Here is a 19,912-nt window from a genome sequence, read left to right on the forward strand (position 1 = left end):
TGAGCCGAGGACTTGACTTGACTCACAGCCAGCAGCTGCAGCAGCTGTGACGTAAACAAAAGGCCAACAAGTGAAATTAGACGGTGGAACGTTTGCTTATTGATTAATTCTTGCTTCATGTGTGTGTCTCCTCTAGAGATGTCAAGCCAGACAATATCCTGTTGGATGAGCAAGGTAAGGATGTGCAGTATCTCTATTGTGTGTGTGTGTGTGTGTGTGTGTATGTGCATGCACCAGACATGAGACATGAGCTTCTCCGGACTGAGACAAGATGTTCCATGTCATTTTCTCCTCTGTGCATGCAGCGGTTCAGTTCCTGTGAGTAGCATTTTGTGTTAGCTTAGCATAAAGACTTGAAGTCTATGGGAGTCATTAGCCTAGCTCCGTCACAATGAAAAATAAACCTCGCAGCAGCTCTTATTTACACAGCGTAGTGTGTTTTTGAAATACATGTCTTAGATTTTAGAGTTCAACAGATTTATCCTTCCGTGATCCGCTGACGGTAGACGAAGGTCTTGCACAAACTGAACAACAAATTACATTTGATGCCTTTAAATATGCAGATAATTGTCAGCATGAGGTTAACCCTCCCGGACAGACCAGGTTTAGTTCAGGTAGCATCAGATAAATCATGCATGTCAGAAAAACTGAATGGACTTTCAGATTTGTCCCTGACACACACACGTGCCAAAAGTCCAGCCGCCTACTTCTTCACGATTAAAACAAATGCAAACAATTAAACATGCAGATAGGCACTTCAGAATAAATAAATAAAAAAATAAAATAAAAACAAGATGAGGCTCTCTTTGGAGAGGGGATGCTCTCTATAAAATATGTAACAAGAACCAAGACATAAAAATAGCTTCAAAAAAAAAAAAAGTTTAAAAGCCTTTATATGGACGGCTAATTCATACTGGAACATTAGAAACAGTAAAAAAAAAAAAAAGGCATCACTCAATTATTAAAGTTGATTGTGTGGGCAGAGTGCTGTTTGATGCTGCAGGTCACATCACATCCCGCTCACCTGTCTCAGGTGTGGCGATGTGTCACTTGTGCCCTGATGAAACATGTTGGCTGTTTTTAATGTTTCGTAAAGGCTTTTAACTTTTTTTTTTTTAAAGTTTCCTTGGCGAATCCTCTTTGGCCCAGCCTCGATGTTTTTGAAAGTGAGTGTTGAAGAAAGAGGAGAGTAAAAAAAAAAAAAAAAAAAACAAACCTTGAGGTATACGGTGCAGAGAGAGAGAGAGGAGAAAGTGTGTCTGGTCCAAGGTGACCAAGTAGGACAAACAGGAATGACCCCGCAGGCGATTCCGGTAACGAGGTCGAGGGAGTCGGGGAAGTGTGCCCGTCGCCTCGTCTGACACAGAAACACAAGGACAAAGCGCCGCTCTCCAGCAGAGACGCCGCGGCCGGCTGTCGTTTCTCTACCCGACGTGTTTCTTTTCATTCACGGTGATCAGACACACTTACACTTTGGCGTTTTGATGGACCGGGTTCTTGTTTCCCCTCGCAGGCCACGCCCACCTGACGGACTTCAACATCGCCACGATCATAAAGGACGGAGAGAGAGCCACAGCCTTAGCTGGAACCAAGCCCTACATGGGTAACTTTGCACCCTTTTTTTTTTTTTTCCCCAGCAATAAAGGCTTTGCAGTTGCATCACAGGTTGCCATGACGCAGCTGTCTCCTAGCAACCGCGGCCGATGCCATCATGGAGGTCCGAGCGCCGTGTGCAAATGAAGGCTGAATGCATAAGCAGAGCGTGGCAGTGAAGTGTTGTGGTTTGGGTGTAGATGCGTTGCTCTAATTAAAAATCAATTTGACTGTTTACTCCCAGTTTCTGCTTCAAGACGCTCCGAGTTGTAGCTTGAGGAGAATTTGTTTAAAGGAAGAGTTCACCCAAAATATGCACATTTTATACACCTATACACCTATGCACACGGTTTTTTGCACATTGCTTTTTGCACACTGGGCTGTACTTAGATCTTACTCTTTATTTTTTATTTATTTAATCTGTAATCTGTGGATACTGCTGAAAAACTGCGAATTTCCTTCGGGATGAATAAAGTATCTATCTATCTAAAATGCCACAGGAGATATTTCCGCACTATCCCCCTAGGTGCAGTCTGTCCATGCAGATAGTGTCAGTGTGACTCAGCGAGGTTTCCCTTCACCTCAGTGCAGTGGGCTGGATGGATATTGTTTTTTTTTTTTTTGGAGCTCAAAAAATAAAGACTTTTGCAACCAAAGAAGCAAATTTCATCCATTGGCTTCTACTTTGTACTCGATGGGGTTCGTTAACCTGAACAAAAACCTAATTTTGGGGCAAGCTTACTTTATCTAAACACAAAATCATTCAAACACGTTGTTGGTGAAATGACCAGTTTCCAATCAACAACAACAGAAATTTATTTATACACTACTCACAAAAAGTTAGGGATATTTGGCTTTTGGGTGAAATTTATGGAAAATGTAAAATGTTCACGCTACAGTGATATTATATCATGAAAGTAGGGCATTTAAGTAGAAGCATACACTGGTGATTCCTCATCTCAAACAATTTCTTGAAACAAAAGCCAACAACAGTGGTGGATATACCACAACAAAAAATGTCAGTGTCAATAACTTGTCATGTGCCCTTGAGCATCAATTACAGCTTGACAGTGACGTCTCATGCTGTTCACAAGTCGACTTATTGTCTGCTGAGGCATGGCATCCCACTCTTCTTGAAGGGCGGCCCTCAGGACATTGAGGTTCTGGGGTACAGAGCTCCGAGCCTCTACACGGCGACTCAGCTGATCCCATAGGTTTTCTATGGGATTCAGGTCTGGAGAAAGTGCAGGCCACTCCATCTGAGGTACCCCAGTCTCCAGCAGCCGTTCCCTAATGATACGACCTCGATGAGCTGGAGCATCAAACACCTGATGTGAATTTTGCCGTTAAACTCCTTGTTAGAGAACAGCAACTTGTGCAAAAAGTACTGAAACATTGAACAGTTGGACATGTGCATTCAAAAGTTTACAGAAGGTCACATTAAGTTCACCTGTAAAGATTATAATGAATTTTAGGTTCATCCTGAAATTTCACCTGAAAGCTGAATATCCCTAACTTTTTGTGAGTAGTGTATATAAATGTATAATTGAGAGGAGATCTGCGGGGGTAAAAGTGCAGAGATGCGATCAGAAATCCTCAGCTGCACATTCTGCCACCTGAAAGCCGCCTGTGCGTGGAGAAAGTCAGATATTTTTAATCATGACTTTGAGGAGACGTCGTCATCGCAGAGATATGCTGAGTCACCGTTAAACTGCTGAAATCACACAAAAGTCTCTCTAACCTTTCCTTGTCTGAGAGAAAGACTTTATTTTTGTTTTCGAGCTCTCCTGAGAAACATGGTGTTGTGTTGAAGCCATGCATGTCAGAGGCTTTTTATCTCTAAAGTGACTTCCTGTCCTGTCCTGTGCACTCGCAGCTCCAGAGATCTTCCAGTCCTTCGTGAACGGAGGGACGGGCTACGCCTTCGAGGTGGACTGGTGGTCGCTCGGGGTGACGGTCTTCGAGGTGCTGCGCGGATGGGTGAGGCATGATGGGAAGGGTTGGAGTTTGCGCGGTGAAACGCCACCGCTCGTCCGCGCTTGTCGCTTCTTATCTGACACGACCGCCTCTTTTCTTTTCCCCAGAGGCCCTACGACATCCACGCCAGCAACTCGGTGGAGTCCCTGATGCAGCTCTTCAGCACCGTCAGTGTCCAGTACAGCCCGGCCTGGCCCAAGGACCTGGTCTCCCTCATGAGGAAGGTGAGCGGATGGGTTCCGAAAACCCTGGAAATGTCTCGCCGCTCAAAGATTCTCATCCAGATTGTTAAGAGACGAGGAAATGGGGCTTTTTAATAGTTCAAATCCTCAGACAGGCTGAGAAAATGTGCGTGGGGGCGGGGGGGGGGGCCTTTAAAATGTCTCAAACGCCGATTTTATTTCGATTGGGTTCAGCGGCTGTCACTTTAATTTTGATGCACGTATGAAATCACATCGTCTTTGCGCTTGGCGAGCCGCAGTTAAAGCAGAGCTGGTGAGTAAAGGGAAAGGAAATGAGGCGTGAATTGGAATTATTTCACCAGAAAATGAGAGTGGACGTCTGTTTTTGCTTTCTCATGTTGTGTGTTTTATGACTTCCACGCACTTTTAACAGCACGTTTCCGCTGCGTGCATGTTTTCATCACATCTCCTTTAATAAACACATTCATTTGTAATAAATAAATAAATGAACAGATGAATGCCATTCCTGAAAAATAGAAACCTGATCTGACTGTTGCATGTGCTGCTTCATGTCATTAACTTTCTGAATCCAAGATGTGTTGCGAATGATTGATGATTGATGCTAATTGGATTGTTTGATTGATATTACCTGCAAGGCTATGACTCATAATCAGGAATGCAAATGGATTTGTATGTTTTTGCAAAAGAACCTATTGTCTTTTCTCTTAAATTGGCTTAATATGGATTCGTGAGCGATGTGCAGTCTCAAATAGTCGGTTTGGTCCACATTTTGGTAGTAAGATCGGCGTTAGCTCTGTGTCCAGATGGCACTGGAACGCTCCTATAATTATTAAATTTGGCTTTGTGAAATTCTGCAGAGCAAACCTGCCTTGAATAAAGGTTTGCGAGAGCCAATATGGAGAACGCAGGCTCCATCTTCATTGGGCGAACCGTAGTTTTGAATTTACATTTTTCCATTAAGTAAATTGAGAGTGAATTGACCCCCCCCCAGCCCCCCCTCGGCCCCGCTGCCTGGACACAGATGGTCCTCCCTGGAAATGGAGAGTTGGAGCGAGACACACGAGCGAGAGGGAGGGGATGGGAGGGGAGTGTGTGTGTGTGTGTGTGTTTGTGTGTGGAGGGGGGGTAAAGAGGTGATACGGGGGTGCAGATTCAGACGGAGGTAAAAGTGGACCGGAGCCACGGGAGCGGAGGATGTGGGCCGGGGGACGAGAGGTGGAGGGAGGCCGGGCCGCTGAGCCGCTTGGGGCAAAGCGAGAAGAAACATGACAGATGGAGTCTGAGGGACGGAGGCAGAGAAACAGAGAGCGTGTGTGTGTGTGTGTGTGTGTGCGTGCTGCAAATACAACAGTCATCTCGACAAATTGTTTAATCACATATTGAGGCTGGTTTTGTTCTTTTATTACCACGAGCGACACAATCTGCCAGCGCCGCGAAATAAATAATAATTGCGTTTGTTTCGAATGCAAAAATCGGTCTGTTTCAGCAGTTTTTTTTTTTTTGTTTGTCTGTTTTTTGTTTTTAATCAAGTCTTGTTTTCTTGGCTTTTAGATTTTGCAGAGCGATCTGCTTCGTTTCGCCTCGTTTTAACCAACTGTTAAACACCTGTTGGTGCAAAATGTATGAAACAAGTGAATCTGCTCCGGCGCTCCATTTTTTTTTATCTGCTGCTTTAAGAAAAACAAGATTTTGAGTCGGGAACAGTCGATGTGTTAAGATGCACATCTTTTGCAGCATATGAGTGGGGACCGTGTGTGTGTGTGTGTGTGTGTGTGTCGGAGTGACTGAGTGTCCAGGACGTTGGTCTTTTCCGCTCTGCTGCTGATCAATTACCGTGTCTGGAGTCCGCTGAGACAGACCTGAGCCGCCCTGCAGGACCAAATTGAATCAGCCTTTGACAAAAGAAGGAAAAAAAAAACAAAACCAGAGGAGAGTTAACATGACAGCACAAGCCACATCCCATCATCATTTCCCTGTGTGTGTGTGTGTGTGTGTGTGTGTGTGTGTTTTCTCCCTTTGGCGGGGGGGAAACAAAACAGATGGTTTTCTGTATCAGCGCCGCGTTGTAGCCGAGCCGTGGGCTTGATCCGTCCTAATCGGCGATATCAGTTTCGATTCAAACCTGATCGGCGTCTGATTGGATTGATTAAGAGTGCCCCCTGTTGGTGACTTCATGCGCATGGACTTGCATGAGAGATCCTTTGTGTTTGTGTGTCACCATTTACAGATTCCCTGCCTTTTTTTTTCTTTCCCGTGTCTCCATTCAGATTGAGACGTCAGTTTTATGCAAATGAGCCACATTTCCGCGGCCGTGCAGCGACAAAATGCAGTTTGAGTTTGAGACTGTGTGCTGTAAATGTCCTCAGATTAAAAAAAAACATGGCTTTGTTTGCAGAGAGAAAGAAAGAAAGAAAGAAAGAGAGAACAGCAAAGAACAGCGAGTGAGTTTCCTCCGCCCACACGTTGGCATTTAGTTTATCTTCCAGAGAGAAGAGCCGAGGTAAAGATGTGGTGAAGGCGATGTTTCCACTAGGAAGGTGATGCTGATGTAGGTGACGCTGTGTGTGTGTGTGTGTGTGTGTGTGTGTGTGTGTGTGTGTCCCAGCTCCTGACGGTGAACCCGGAGCATCGTTTCTCCAGCCTGTCTCACATGCAGACATCGCCCTACCTCGCTGACGTCAACTGGGACGCCGTGTACGAGAAAAAAATGGAGGCCGGATTTGTTCCTAATGTGAGTGCGGGTCCATCGCAAATCAACACACACACACACACGCACACACACACGCGCACAAATACATACACATATTCAAACACAGGTTTATAGTGCACAGGTACTTTTATCATAATGATAAGAGTGGAGCATCTAAATTATGCAAAGGGAGATAATTTCTTTATGCCATGCAACTAATAGTTCTGGATTCTGTGTGTGTGTGTGTGTGTGTGTGTGTGTGTACGTGCACGTGCACTTCTTCCTGTGTGCATGTGTGCACTTTTCAATATGTGCAATTCATCACGCACAATGCATCCGAGCACTCTGTGGCCGTATACAACCTTGATTTACTGTATAAAAGCGATTTGATCGATACTCTGTGTGTGTGTGTGTGTGTGTGTGTGTGTGTGTGTGTGTGTGTGCGTGTGTCCAACAGAAAGGTCGTCTCCACTGCGACCCCACCTTTGAGCTGGAGGAGATGATTTTGGAGTCGCGTCCGCTTCACAAGAAGAAGAAGAGACTGGCCAAGAACAGATCGCGAGACAACAGCAAGGATTCACAGTCTGTGAGTAAACACACACACACACACACACACACACACACACACCTGAACACACACAGTGATGGAGGGGTGAGGGTTAGATATTGTGGATGGAGGTTATCTGCTGAAACCCCAAAGCCCAGACAGAGGATGACTAATAAATTTCATCTCTCTACTGTCTTACAATCCTGTTTTTCCTCAAACAAATGAAAAAAATCTGCCAGTGGGATTAGATAATCCCACTTGTTTCCAGTGCCATTTGAGGAACAAGTGTAAATCTGCTGAAACGAGGCAGAACGAGGCAGATCAGCCCACGAGGATCAAGAAAATGACACTCGATTCGAGAAAACGCTGGAAACGAGTTGATTAGCGCTGGAAACGACTCGGGTGATTTTTTTTTTCTTTCAATTTGTTTGAAAAAAAAAAAAAAAACAGATTTGAACACTGAAAGGTGAGACTTTTTTTTTTTTTTTTTTTTCAGCGAGTTCAGAGACGGAGGCTGAAATGCTGGAATGCTTCACGGCTTCTGAGTGAAAAAAATATTATAAAACTATTATAAGAACGCAGGCGCTCCGAAGAGGAAAGTGGTGCTCTTTAGTCGCGTTAATAAAAAATGGATTTCAAAGCGTCGGGGCCTTTAGTCGTTTTCATCGAGGCCTGTGAGAAAAGGCTTTTTTTTTTCTTCTTCTTTTTTTTGTCAGTCCGGTAGAAAGGCTTTTCACCATTTTCCAATGCCGTAGTTTCCTCTTCTTCGCCCTCAGACTGATATTTACTGCCTTCCTCAGACCAGATTACTGTTATTTACAATAGGAGAGTGCTGGAGGCGAATAGGACGGGATCTGTGGGCAGGACACCGGCGTGCAGCACAGACAGAGCTCCCGGACATGCGTGGGAGTCAAATTATTCCTCCATACATGCTGAATTTATCGAGTTGGAAAAAAAAGGCCTCGGTCACAGGAAGACACGGACAGTCATCACCGGTCTGGAAAAAAAACACGCTAATGAGGTTGACTCTGGTCCCCCGGTGTGTACGTTCCCATCAGGATCATGTATTTTTAGGCCGGCTGCTGGACCAAACGCCAACTTGTGGTTTTTTTTAATATATTTTTCTGTCTTTCGTTTTTCTGCAGCCAGGTCACGAGCCGTCTGAGCTCAGCAGACGGGAAAATGGAAGAAAATGAATAACGTGGTTATGCCAGCGGGCAAAAAGACAAGACTTGTAGTTCTGCAGCCGGACCGGCGGTGTGTATCTGTGGACGACACACAGCCGAGTGTGTGTTCGCGTGTCTGCATGTGTGTGTCCGTGCAGCAGCGGCACAGCCAATCAGCGCTCTGTTACCGCGCCCTTTGCACTTTACATTATATTCCCCTTTTAGAAAAAACACCATCCTGAACTGTGGAACCTGTTCCGAGAGCCGAAAAGGATTTTAATACCAAAACAAAAAGATTCTTCATATCCTGTACAGTATGTGGAGCTACCCAGAGAGCAAAATGTGATTGAAACAATGTTGAAATTTGGTCAGGCAGAAATATTGAATTCATGTTGAAACCCAACATTGAAATTATACAGAAAGTCCCCGAGGTTTGACGTTGAATAAATGTTGGATTTTCAACCACAACTGACACTGAATCAGTGTTGCTTCAGCCATCATCTAAATGGGAAATATTAGTTGATTATACATTGAAACAATGTTACTGAATCAATTGAACCATCACCTGATAGGTAATCTACATGTACAGTTTAGCTGATCAAAATGTAAATGGACTGCATTTCTAGTCTACTGACCACTCAAAGTCTAGTCTACTTTCTAGTCTACTGACCCCCCAAAAAAGACTATTTACAATATAGACTCAACATTGATTCAGTGTTGCCCATTCAATCACTGCATTCAGCCATAATACAATGTTGATTCAACAATATCTTTTCAACCTTTCATCTTTTCAGTGGTTGATCCACCATTGATCTTTAACCCTAACCAAATGTCAACCAAAAAGTCAACATTTTTGACCCTAAATCAATGTTGATTGAACAACTTTCGCTATCTGGGTATAGACCAGTCTATCAGGAGCCCTTTTGCACCAATTTTACAAGTCATAACTCCGTTTCTACCAGTAAAAACTCTGCAGTGACGTTTTTACTGATAGAAATTCAAAAGTTAAGATCTCAACAATGCAGGTTGAACTCGTCCTAACACTAGATTTGCATTTCCATACAGTAATGCTGACCAGTCACAATGCCAGGGTGCCATATCCATAATAGTCTAGTTGGAAAGGGGGGTCCACGCGCATAGGGTGGGTTTTTTATCGGGACCTGCTTTTTCTAAATCCTTGAAGGGTGTATTTTAAGAATCTGCCAGGTACCAAGCTGAAATAATGTCCCATGGGGTTCATTTTTAACCCTTTCTTACAAACCCTGGTACAAAATCCGAAAATGGAAAACAGAGAAAATAGCATGTCTTTTGAACCATACATGCTACAGGGACAAATGAACACATTTTCCATACAATTTGGACCCAGGGAATCCATTAATTATTAAGATTCAAGTACATTTTGACTCCATTTCAGGACAAAAACTACAAAAAACTAGGCGAAAATCATTAGATGGCATCTATATTTCTCTGTTTACTAAATATTTTGGGTGGATTTTTCTTGCCAATTATTTTTTCTCGATCCTTGAAGGGTGCACTTTAAGATTTTGCCAGGGACCAGGCTGAAGTAATGTCCCATGGGGTTCATTTTGAACACTTTTTACAAAACCCTGGTACAAAATCCGAATATATATTATAATGTAACTTTGACCAGTCGTGGTTCACCATTGACTTACATGGACTGCCTTTCCCTCTCACCTACAGTTCAGTTTTTACATCAGCTGTCATGTCATGTTCTGCCCAGTTGTGTTTCTACCACTAGATATCAATAATATATACACTATATTGCCAAAAGTATTCGCTCGGCTGCCTTCACACACATATGAACATGAGTGACATCCCATTCTTAAACCATAGGATTTAATATGATGTGGGCCCATCCTTTGCAGTTATAACAGCTTCAACTCTTCTAGGAAGGCTTTCCACAAGGTTTAGGAGTGTGTTTATGGGAATTTTTGACCATTCTTCCAGAAGTGCATTTGTGAGGTCAAACACTGATGTTGGACAAGAAGGCCTGGCTCTCAGTCTCCGCTCTAATTCATCCCAAAGGTGTTCTCTCGGGTTGAGGTCAGGACTCTGTGCAGGCCAGTCAAGTTCTTCCACACCAAACTCGCTTATCCATGTCTTTATGGACCTTGCTTTGTGCACTGGTGCGCAGTCGTGTTGGAAGAGGAAGGGCCATCTCCAAACTGTTCCCACAAAGTTGGGAGCATGAAATTGTCCAAAATGTCTTTGTATGCTGAAGCATTAAGAGTTCCTTTCACTGGAACTAAGGGGCCGAGCCCAACGTCCGAAAAACAACCCCACACCATAATCCCCCCTCCACCAAACTTTACACTTGGCACAATGCAGTCAGACAAGTACCGTTCTCTTGGCAACCACCAAACCCAGACTCGTCCATCAGATTGCCAGACGGAGAAGCGTGACTCGTCACTGCAGAGAACACGTGTCCACTGCTCTAGAGTCCAGTGGTGGCGTGCTTTACACCGCTGCATCCGATGCTTTGCATTGTGCTTGGTGATGTAAGGCTTGGATGCAGCTGCTCGGCCATGGAAACCCATTCCATGAAGCTCTCTACGCACTGCTCTTGAGCTAATCTGAAGATCACATGAAGTTTAAAGGTCTCAAGCTATTGACTCTGCAGAAAGTTGGCGTCCTCTGCGCACTATGCGTCTCAGCATCCGCTGACCCCGCTCTGTGATTTTATGTGGCCTACCACTCCGTGGCTGAGTTGCTGTCGTTCCCAATCGCTTCTACTTTGTTATAGTACCACTAACAGTTGATTGTGGAATATTTAGTAGCGAGGAAGTTTCACAACTGGACTTACTGCACAGGTGGCATCCTATTACATTACTATTACAGCACCATGCTGGAATTCACTGAGCTCCTGAGAGCGACCCATTCTTTCACAAATGTTTGTAGAAGTAGTCTGCATGCCTAGGTGCTTGATTTTATACACCTGTGGTCATGGAAGTGATTGGAACACCTGAATTCAATGATTTGGATAGATGAGCGAATACTTTTGGCAATATAGTGTATGTATACATATTTATATAGCACGCCTGATCGAAACGTTGTGGCTTATTCAGAGAATCTGGGAGCTGCAGAAATTCATTTGCGAGCTCTGTGGGCTTCTTTTGATGAATATGAGCTGTTTTTTTTTTGTTTTGTTTTTTTTGGCCTCGCACCAAGTACAGTGTGTGTACAGTCTTCATTAGAGGCTATGCACGCACTGAATGCTTTTTCTAGTCATAATAAAATGGGAGATGTCTGGAATTAGACCTGGGATTTTCACTCGGCAAAACAACGGCGTTGAGATCTCGAATTTCACTCTGCACCAGCAAAAATGTCACTGTTCTTCAGCTGGACTTTTTCCCAGTGAGATTCAATTTAAGTCAACAGTGACTTTTAGCCGGTGAAAACACATTATCGACATGTTGCTCCGGCGTTATGACAGAAGTCAAAATCGCTGCATGGACATGCACGCCTGGAGAAAACTGCACTGACGAAATCTCAAACCAGAACCCCTGTGGGTTAAAAAAAAAAAATGTCATTGCAGACGTTGCATCTTCAGTTGGAGTCTTTTCAAGAAACAACTGAGCTATGACTTTGCAAAGCCGGTGATGTTTTTTTAGGCGAAATCAGCAAGAAGCTGCAAGAGAGAGAGAGAATGTGCATCTCACTGTTATCTAAAACTTAAAAAAAAAAAAAAAAAAAAAAAAAAGCCTAGTCTTCTATAAGTAATGATAATATTATGATGAAAAATATTTTTAGGGACGGATTTGGGACAAAATGTGGAGCTGTCACTCAAACGCACCGCAGCTGCATGACATCCCAGAGGAAACAGTGCATATTTCTTTTTCTTGGATGAAATGAGATGAGTTACTGGGGACATGACAAAGCCTCGGCCTGCCCTGATTTGCCCCGCAGCCGAAACCACCAGGATATTGACTGCTGCGGCGGCGGCTCCTCGTCTCATCTGCCTCATTATTGCGTTTGATTGAGACGTTATTTACTGCGGACGGGAGGCGACGTCCTCTCTGTATTTATGAGCGGGAGCCTGTTCCCATCCGACAGCCGTCACGACTTCAGTGTTATTAACGCGCCGTGTGTGTCGTGTGTTATCAGCGCCGATCGGCGTGTGTGCTCAGGAGTGTGTACCTCTGACAATAGCTAGGTTTGCAGACTTTCTCTGTGTGTGTGTGTGTGTGTGTGTGTTTCTGTATCTGCTTGTGTGTGCTCGTACCGCGTTATTACCGAGATTATTAAATTATGAAGCCTCCGCCGCCGTTGTCATGGCCCCAAGTGCTTTCGGAAATATGAGCTTCTATTTTTGTATCAGGCCAAACATTAAATTTGAGGACGGCGCACAAACAGTTCACAACTTGTTGTTTGAAAAGAAAAGAAGAAAAGAAGAAAAGGAAAAGGAGGCGAGCGGGAGGACGGCGAATGATTCACGTCGAGTTTCACGGCGACGACGTTGATGCTGATGATGTTAATGATGTTCACGATGATGATGATGATGTCGATGATGAGTAACATGTTGACTGCACTGTGTGTGTGTGTGTGTGTGTGTATCCCCGCAGGAGAACGACTACTTACAGGAGTGCCTTGAAGTGGTGCAGCAAGAGTTCATGATCTTCAACCGCGAGAAGTAAGGAAAACAAAAGTTTAACCAAATATGTAACGAGCAAAACTCGACGAAGAGTTTTGCTCGTTACATATTTGAGAGCAAATTCAAAGCGTAATCTGTGAGTAATTTACCTCTGGAACAGCTACTGGAACTACTCTTAAAGGCTAATGGATCCACTAAATTAAAACAAAAAAGTCTTTCTTGGTGTGTGAAAAGAAAGAAAACATCAGTGTCACACGACATGGAGACAATCAAAGATCCTTTGTTCCTTTGCAAGAGTTGAAAAAGTTGTTGTTTTTTTTCTTTTTCCGCCTTTGTCTTTGCTGTTTGTGCATGTTGTCCTTAAAAAGTCCTCGAATATCTTAAGTTTGGATTTCTGAGACTTTAACTTCAACATTAACGTTTTTATCTGTTTTGATTTATGCATGTAGTTCTTTTTTTTTTTTGTCAAAATAGATCATCAGAGTCGACGTTTCTCGCTCTAAAACTCGATGCAGCCGAGACACTCGCCTGCTGGGAAAATGACCCGACTCGCTTTAGATTTAAATGTCAAACTGAACCGTACAGAGAAAACTCGTGTACTTTTTTCCTCGTACTTGGGGGGGAGAAAGTGCTGCCTTGATTTATTGCAGTCGCTGTCTCGCTTAAAGGAAACTGTGATAATAACAGTGCATTAAATCATCTGTTTTACTGTGAAGTGTCTTTGAGCACCAAGTAAAGCAACATCCAAGTAAAATGTTTTATTCTAACATTATTTTTTTATTATTATCTAGTTAATAATCATCCATTTTCCTACCTAAAACTATAGCACTTTACCTTTTTACTGGCCTGCAATTCTGATTTGAGTCATTAATGTTAAATCTCATAATTTAAATCTTTAAAACCATTCAGTTTAACCCTTAGTTGCTTTGGTTGCAAGGCAACGTAGTGATCATTTTCTTCCTCTAAACCTAAAAGAAACTCAGTCCAAATACTCACAAGTATTTTTTTTTCTTTTAATCATAGTAACGTATTTTTCAGAAAATTAGTTTTCTCACTGCAGCCTACACCTAAACCATAACGGGGCTCAAACCGGGGATGGATGTGGAACAAAAACAGCTAAAAATAACCCCGAGCATCTCTCCTCTGTAAAACCACGGAGGAAACTCTGGAGGAGGATGTGAGAAGTTGCGGCGGCCGCGTCGGCTGCAGCGTGCGGGGAGGCCGGCGCGCTGACAAACACACACGATACCGGTTTGTAGGCACCGTGCAGGGGCGGATCTAGACAAATATTCATGGGGTGGCAAGAGGGTGGCATGGAGACTTTAAGGGGTGGCAGAAATATATATGCTGATTTAATACCAAACGATCACATATATGAGTATTTGCTTGGAAAACCCCCAAATGAGGATATTTTAACTCAAAAACATTCTATTATTGTGGCACACGAGTAAAGCATTGAATAGAAAACCAAAAGGTGGCATTAGAAATATTTAGTTATTTATTTATTTATTTATTTATCAACCCCTTAAATAGTGGGAGTGTCATCTTTTGCTGCATTTACTTGCACTCGGACATTTGAGTCTCGTAACAGCGAGTTTCCGAACAGCCACAATTAAAAAATAAATAAATGAATTGTCTGAAATTGGGGTGGCAACTAGGGGGTGGCAAGGCATTTTTCTAGGGTGGCAGCTGCCACCCCCTGCCACCCTCTAGAACCGCCTATGGCGCCGTGAAACAAGGCCGGCGGGCAGGGGCGGCGTCTCACCGGGGCGGCGTCTCACCGGAGAGGCGGTTACCGGTCTGAACACAGTCGCTCCGTCTGCGCCGCGACCGCCAGCCCTCCGTAGGAAAAGCCTTCAATATTTAAATCCTCAGTTGTAAGGAGCTTTTATTGAGCCGTCTGCACTGTGGCTCTGTGTGCGGGGAGGCTAATGTTTTGTATGTCAATAAAATATACATACATCATCAGCAAAGGCGATAAAGCCCTTATATAATGTAATGTGTGCCTCCTCTTTTATCCTAAGGAGGGAATATTGGTTCAGCGCTGCTCTAAATTATTGCCTCATTTATTATTGACCAGGTCCTGCCACTGCAGTGTTATTTGGAAATCTTCCTGTATGACAGATGCCTTATTACATCTTATCACCCTAATTAATGGCAATCTAGTTCTATTTATAAAGACAGGGCCATAATATCCAGAATTATGCACAGCACAGTCTTGTATAATGGACTCATTACATTTAGCTGCTTATTACTTCTCTCTTTCTTGTGTGTCTGCTTTTAGTTCTGTCGTTACGGGGATAAAAAAAAAAAAAAAAAATGTTTCTAACATGAAGAGAAAAATGTGGAGATGTGGTGTCATTGCGTTTATTTTAATATAAGGATTAAAGGAAAGCTTCACCCAAAAGCTATCTGTTGTGTCACCTGCGCTCACCCCGAGGTGGTCGTGAACATCAGATAAGGAAAAATGTTTTAATTGCACGCCTGACAGAGCACAAAGGTTCCCGAAAACTGTTCCTGCTTCTTTTAGCGTGCAGTTGATCTGCCGCCTCATAAAACCACAGCACAACAGAGATGATTTCATTTTCTCGACCTGTTGATGCTGCCTGATCCAAGTCTCCACTCTGCAGTCGTGTGTTCAATACGTCTCAAACCAATGTGCTTTTGCAAAAAACCTGCGTGTGACTGGCTTGCTCATTTCATCATCTCATTATCTTCATGCATGAAGTATTTTCCAGAGATGGTTCACTTAGCAATATTTTATTGGTTTGGGATGTAATGAACATACGACTGGAGAGAAAAATACAGTCATTTTCATTTCATTTTTCAGCTCCGCTCTAGCAGGAGTCGCAGCAGTTCTTGGACTAAAACTCATGAGATTCAAAACTGTTTGGAGTGGGTACATGATAAAAAATAGATACCTTTTGGGTGAAGTATTCCTTTAAGGTTGAGGGTGGTTCAGGCCTTGGATTTCAGATTAGGATTTTGTTTAAGTTACGGTTAAAGGTTTTAAGAATTAAAGACCTGTGCGTGTTGCATCACCGTTTTGCTGCCCGTGCCTCTGCGTCACGTTTCAGGTTGAAACGGCGTCAGGAGGAGGGTCAGTCTGAGGCCGGCGGGGACGACGCCAGCGGCGACGGCGACGGGGAGGCCGAGGGCGGGGCCACCGACGACGACGGAGCCGAACCGGATCCCGATCCCGAGCCGGAGCCGGAGCCGGAGTCCTCATCCAAACTGAGCATGTGCGGCTCCGTCTGCTCCTCCCCCGGCAGCTGCTAGCGCCACAGCGCCTCACGGTGACGACTGCAGTCTCTCCGGCCGCTGCAGTGTTTGTGCCATGCCTATAGATACTCTCTCTCACCTCTCCTCTGTGTAGCCACGAGCAGAGGAGCGCACAGCAGGGCAACCGATGCACAGTAGGACCCCAAATGGCTCCCTCCATTTCCCCCCGTCCCCTCTTTTTTTTTTGTTTTTTTTTTTGTTTTTTTTAGTTTTTATTTTTGTTCTGTAGCATCCTTCCGGTAAGGCATGAATGAAGCTGTGAGCCCTGCAGATTTCCAGAGAGGCCCCGCCTACCTGTCCGCCCTAGAGTAAGCTCTAACTTCTATGCAATGTTACGGTATAGCATGATAATAAGGTATCTCTCTCCAGGAGGTGTTGTTGACAAGCGGGAGGCTCCACGAGCATGACGACACCCCCGAGCAATAGCAGTCCACGGTTTGAGGGGTGTTTGTTTCCCCCTTATCAGCCTCCCTGTTCAAACCCTGATGGGGGATCATTGAATTATTCAGTAGACCCAGGCACTCATGGCTTCTCTCTCTCTGTTTCCAGTGATTTCCGCTCGTGTTGTATGTGCTTTAACTCTAAACACTTGTTTCTGATGCCTTTCTCCTATTGCAGCATCCTTACAGGAAACTTAAGTATTCACGGTTTATTTCAGTCTGCCAGGACAGGAGTAATTGGTTTCATTTTTTGGGGGAGGATAAATGCTACTTCCAGCTACAAAGAGGAGGAGCAGCCTTATAATAGAAGCTTCAAACACGAGCCATCTGGGACAGAGAGGCTTTTGTGAGAGGCTAGTGAATCGCCGTGTTGTCTCCAACACTGTAAACCCATGTAAGCGGTGCTTGTTGATAATCAGTAGTCATTAATCACACCGTAGCCATGAATGCATTATAGATCAGAATGCTAGTTTGATTTTTCTTCTTTAGGTCTTAGCCAAATATGATTCATGAAATCCCCTCCCGGCTCTTTTAGGGTATCGAGGTACTGTAATTTTACGGGGGGAATCTGCACAGCAATCAGAACGAATGGTTTCGCTCGTCATTGTGTCCGAAACGGTCACCTAGATGTAGTATTTTAAAGGGGAGATTCACCCAAATTCAATTCAATAAAAGGTATTTTCCCACTTAGGCTTTAGTGCAATCCCGCCGTTGGATAGTTTCTGTGCGATTTGGCGTCGTTTCCAGTCTGTGTCCCAGCACCCTGATACAGTGGAGCTGTTTTCCTTCAAACTGTTAAAAATTTGCAAATGATAAACTCAACAGCAGCAGCTCTTTTCCATAAACAACGACAGATACCTGAGAACTGTATTTATCCACCTCGAGGAAGTGGGAAGATAGCTGTTTTTGGTAAATTTGGGTGAACTGTCCCTTTAACTGTGCACCATGCTCCAACTCTCCAAGAAGCGCCGCTCCAGGGAATCACACACACTACGTTTGCCAATCACCAGTGATCAGTTTCTGTAACAATCTGTTAAAAAAAAAAAAAAAAAAAAAAAAAAACAACTCAGTGCGCCCCTCCTGACGTGATGTTTTGTCCGCGGGTTCGATCCCGGTCTCTCTCAGCGCTGGTTGGCTGTGCGGGTCCCGTCGCTGCGGAGGCCGGCGTGGGGCTTCACCCAAGTGTGTAGCTGTGCCCTGTCGGTACTTCAAACCGTATAGATGAGCTCGTCTTGCTGTTGTAGTGATAGTGGTACATTTAAGGTGGTGCCATTAAATCTCAGCCTGGACACCTGGGAACATGTAGCAAAGTCCACCTTAAAACCCTAAGGCCTAATAAAAAAAAAAAAAAAAAGAAAGAAAAAAGAAAAACCATGTAAATAGCATAGGTAATTTAAAAAAAAAAGAGAAAGACTAACTCACCACAGTTTTATGTGGGACTGCGTACGAAACAAACGTGTAAAGTGAAGGAAGAGCCGTATGAAGCCAAACCTTCATACCGCTTCGTTCTAGTCTTCTTTTCCAAGTGTGCAGGCACAACTTGTGGGCAAAATATGCCAAAGCTTTTCTACCATTTGCATAACCATTTCTAAGGAACTTTGAGTGTGTGAATGTATGTCTCTTTTCCCAGTGCAACATAAATCCAATGTTCCTCCTGCAAGTGAAATACTATCATTTATACAACCATATTGTGATTATGTATAAAGATATGTTTCGGGTAAGGGGAGGGGGGGGGGGTGTACTTTAAATATTATATAATTAGATTAAGGAGCTTCTTATAAAGGATTTAAAGTGGAAACAGCCAAGTTTACCAAAATATGTTATGAAAAGATAAGTGCATTAACATTACTGATAGTCTCAAACCCTGCGCTTTTTTTAAAAACTTTAATTTAATTTAATTTTTTTTTTTTTTTTTGCATGTACCTTTACAGTATAAGCCTGTTTTAGAGCTTTGGGCCTGACCGGCTGATTTGTGCATGCACAAGCTTTCTGGTAACGGCATATTTTTTTTATGCTCACCCGATAATTGCCACAGGCCTTGTCCGAACGGGAGCGCGAGCCTGGCCCAGCGTCACTTGTGTTTGGTCAGTTGAGTTTCGTGAAGAACATCCAGCAGCTGTACAAACCATATAATCCCAGTGTTAAATGGATGGCATGATATTTTTTAGGTGATGCGCAGTACCTTTTTGGCATCCCGTAGGTTGTCTTAACGCTCTGTTCAAGCACACAGGCTTATGCCCTCGCTGGGTGGCTGGAATGAAGTCGAGCGGTCGTGTCTGTTGCTCCGTTGCGGCTACGTGTTGCGTTGTTGTCCGTGCAGCAAAAGGAACAAGAAGAGGAACCGGGGCATGTTGCAGTTTCACCCCAGCACTGCATTTACTGCATCATTAAATAAATAAATAAAAAAATAATAATAATGATAATAATTGCATTGAATGTCTCAATTTGTAGAGAAAAACCTGAATTATTTCTAAGGCACTCCTTAATAAATCTGTCTACACACCATTGGAATAAGCGTAGGCCTGAAACGGCTTTGTAATTATATGTTAATCATTTGTAAATGGATAATAACTGATTTTGATGGATAATTTAAGTGTAGCTTCTCTCTAAGTTACAACACCGCAGTATTGTCATTCGTTCCTTGATATCAGTGATTATTCCTAATTGGACATTGCTTGCAAACCCTCCCAACATGTTTCCCATGTGTTAGTGTGTTGGATGCTGTTATTGTGAGCATATTAACCCAGGTGTTTCAAAAGGCATTGTGCTAGTGTTTGACCAGCAGCAGCATGTCTCCCATCCAACGGTCTCAGATCGATGCTGTCGAGGCGCAACCTAGGTGTCTGTTATCTTTGTGGATACGTATTGAAATCAGTGCCCTGTCGAGAAAACGGAAATCAAGAGAAAATGAAAATAAAAAAGGGGGGTTTAAGCCACTCTTCCTCTTTGCATAATGTTCTGTACTGCAGGATTTTTACAGGGAATCGGTGGAAAGCCTTGTACTGTACCTACCGAAAACCGCTCCATGTGTTTAAAAACAGGCTGCTTTAACTGCTTTGATAAAGAAATAAAACTCCTTCCAGTCTTCTGACTCCTCTGTGTCTTTGTCAGTTTCGTTCGCACAACACGGCAAGAAGATTGAATGCACATTCTTGTCAGTCCCACACATGCACACTGCAAAAAATGCATCCTCGCACGTCATTTCGTCTCTTATTCAGTGATTATTCAGTCTTACAACAAGCAAGAGGAGTGGGATGAAAAAGTGGGATGAAATAATCCCACTCGTTCCCAGTGCAGTTTTGCTTGTTTCAGGCATTTTTTCCGGGATAAAGTAGAAATTTATAGCTTTCTTTGTCTGAGATGGTGCACAAACACTAATTATCTGTTCCCAGGCCAGATCATA

General features: G+C 43.6%; 1 protein-coding gene across 2 annotated transcripts in view; it reads left to right on the forward strand.

Moving 5' to 3' along the window:
• stk32c (serine/threonine kinase 32C) overlaps positions 1-19,601 on the forward strand; it is an 83,517-nt gene extending 63,916 nt beyond the window's left edge. For both annotated transcript variants that reach the window (XM_030071395.1, XM_030071396.1), the window contains exons 5-12: positions 137-174; positions 1,514-1,603; positions 3,470-3,573; positions 3,678-3,794; positions 6,379-6,504; positions 6,920-7,048; positions 12,759-12,826; positions 15,865-19,601. In XM_030071395.1, coding sequence (XP_029927255.1) covers positions 137-174; positions 1,514-1,603; positions 3,470-3,573; positions 3,678-3,794; positions 6,379-6,504; positions 6,920-7,048; positions 12,759-12,826; positions 15,865-16,066 — 874 coding nt within the window. In that variant the 3' untranslated portion in view covers positions 16,067-19,601. The remainder of the gene's footprint in view (positions 1-136; positions 175-1,513; positions 1,604-3,469; positions 3,574-3,677; positions 3,795-6,378; positions 6,505-6,919; positions 7,049-12,758; positions 12,827-15,864) is intronic.
• Positions 19,602-19,912: the final 311 nt, after the last annotated feature.

This window comes from Myripristis murdjan, chromosome 15 (genome assembly GCF_902150065.1).
Source record: "Myripristis murdjan chromosome 15, fMyrMur1.1, whole genome shotgun sequence".
Classification (NCBI taxonomy): Eukaryota; Metazoa; Chordata; class Actinopteri; order Holocentriformes; family Holocentridae; genus Myripristis; species Myripristis murdjan.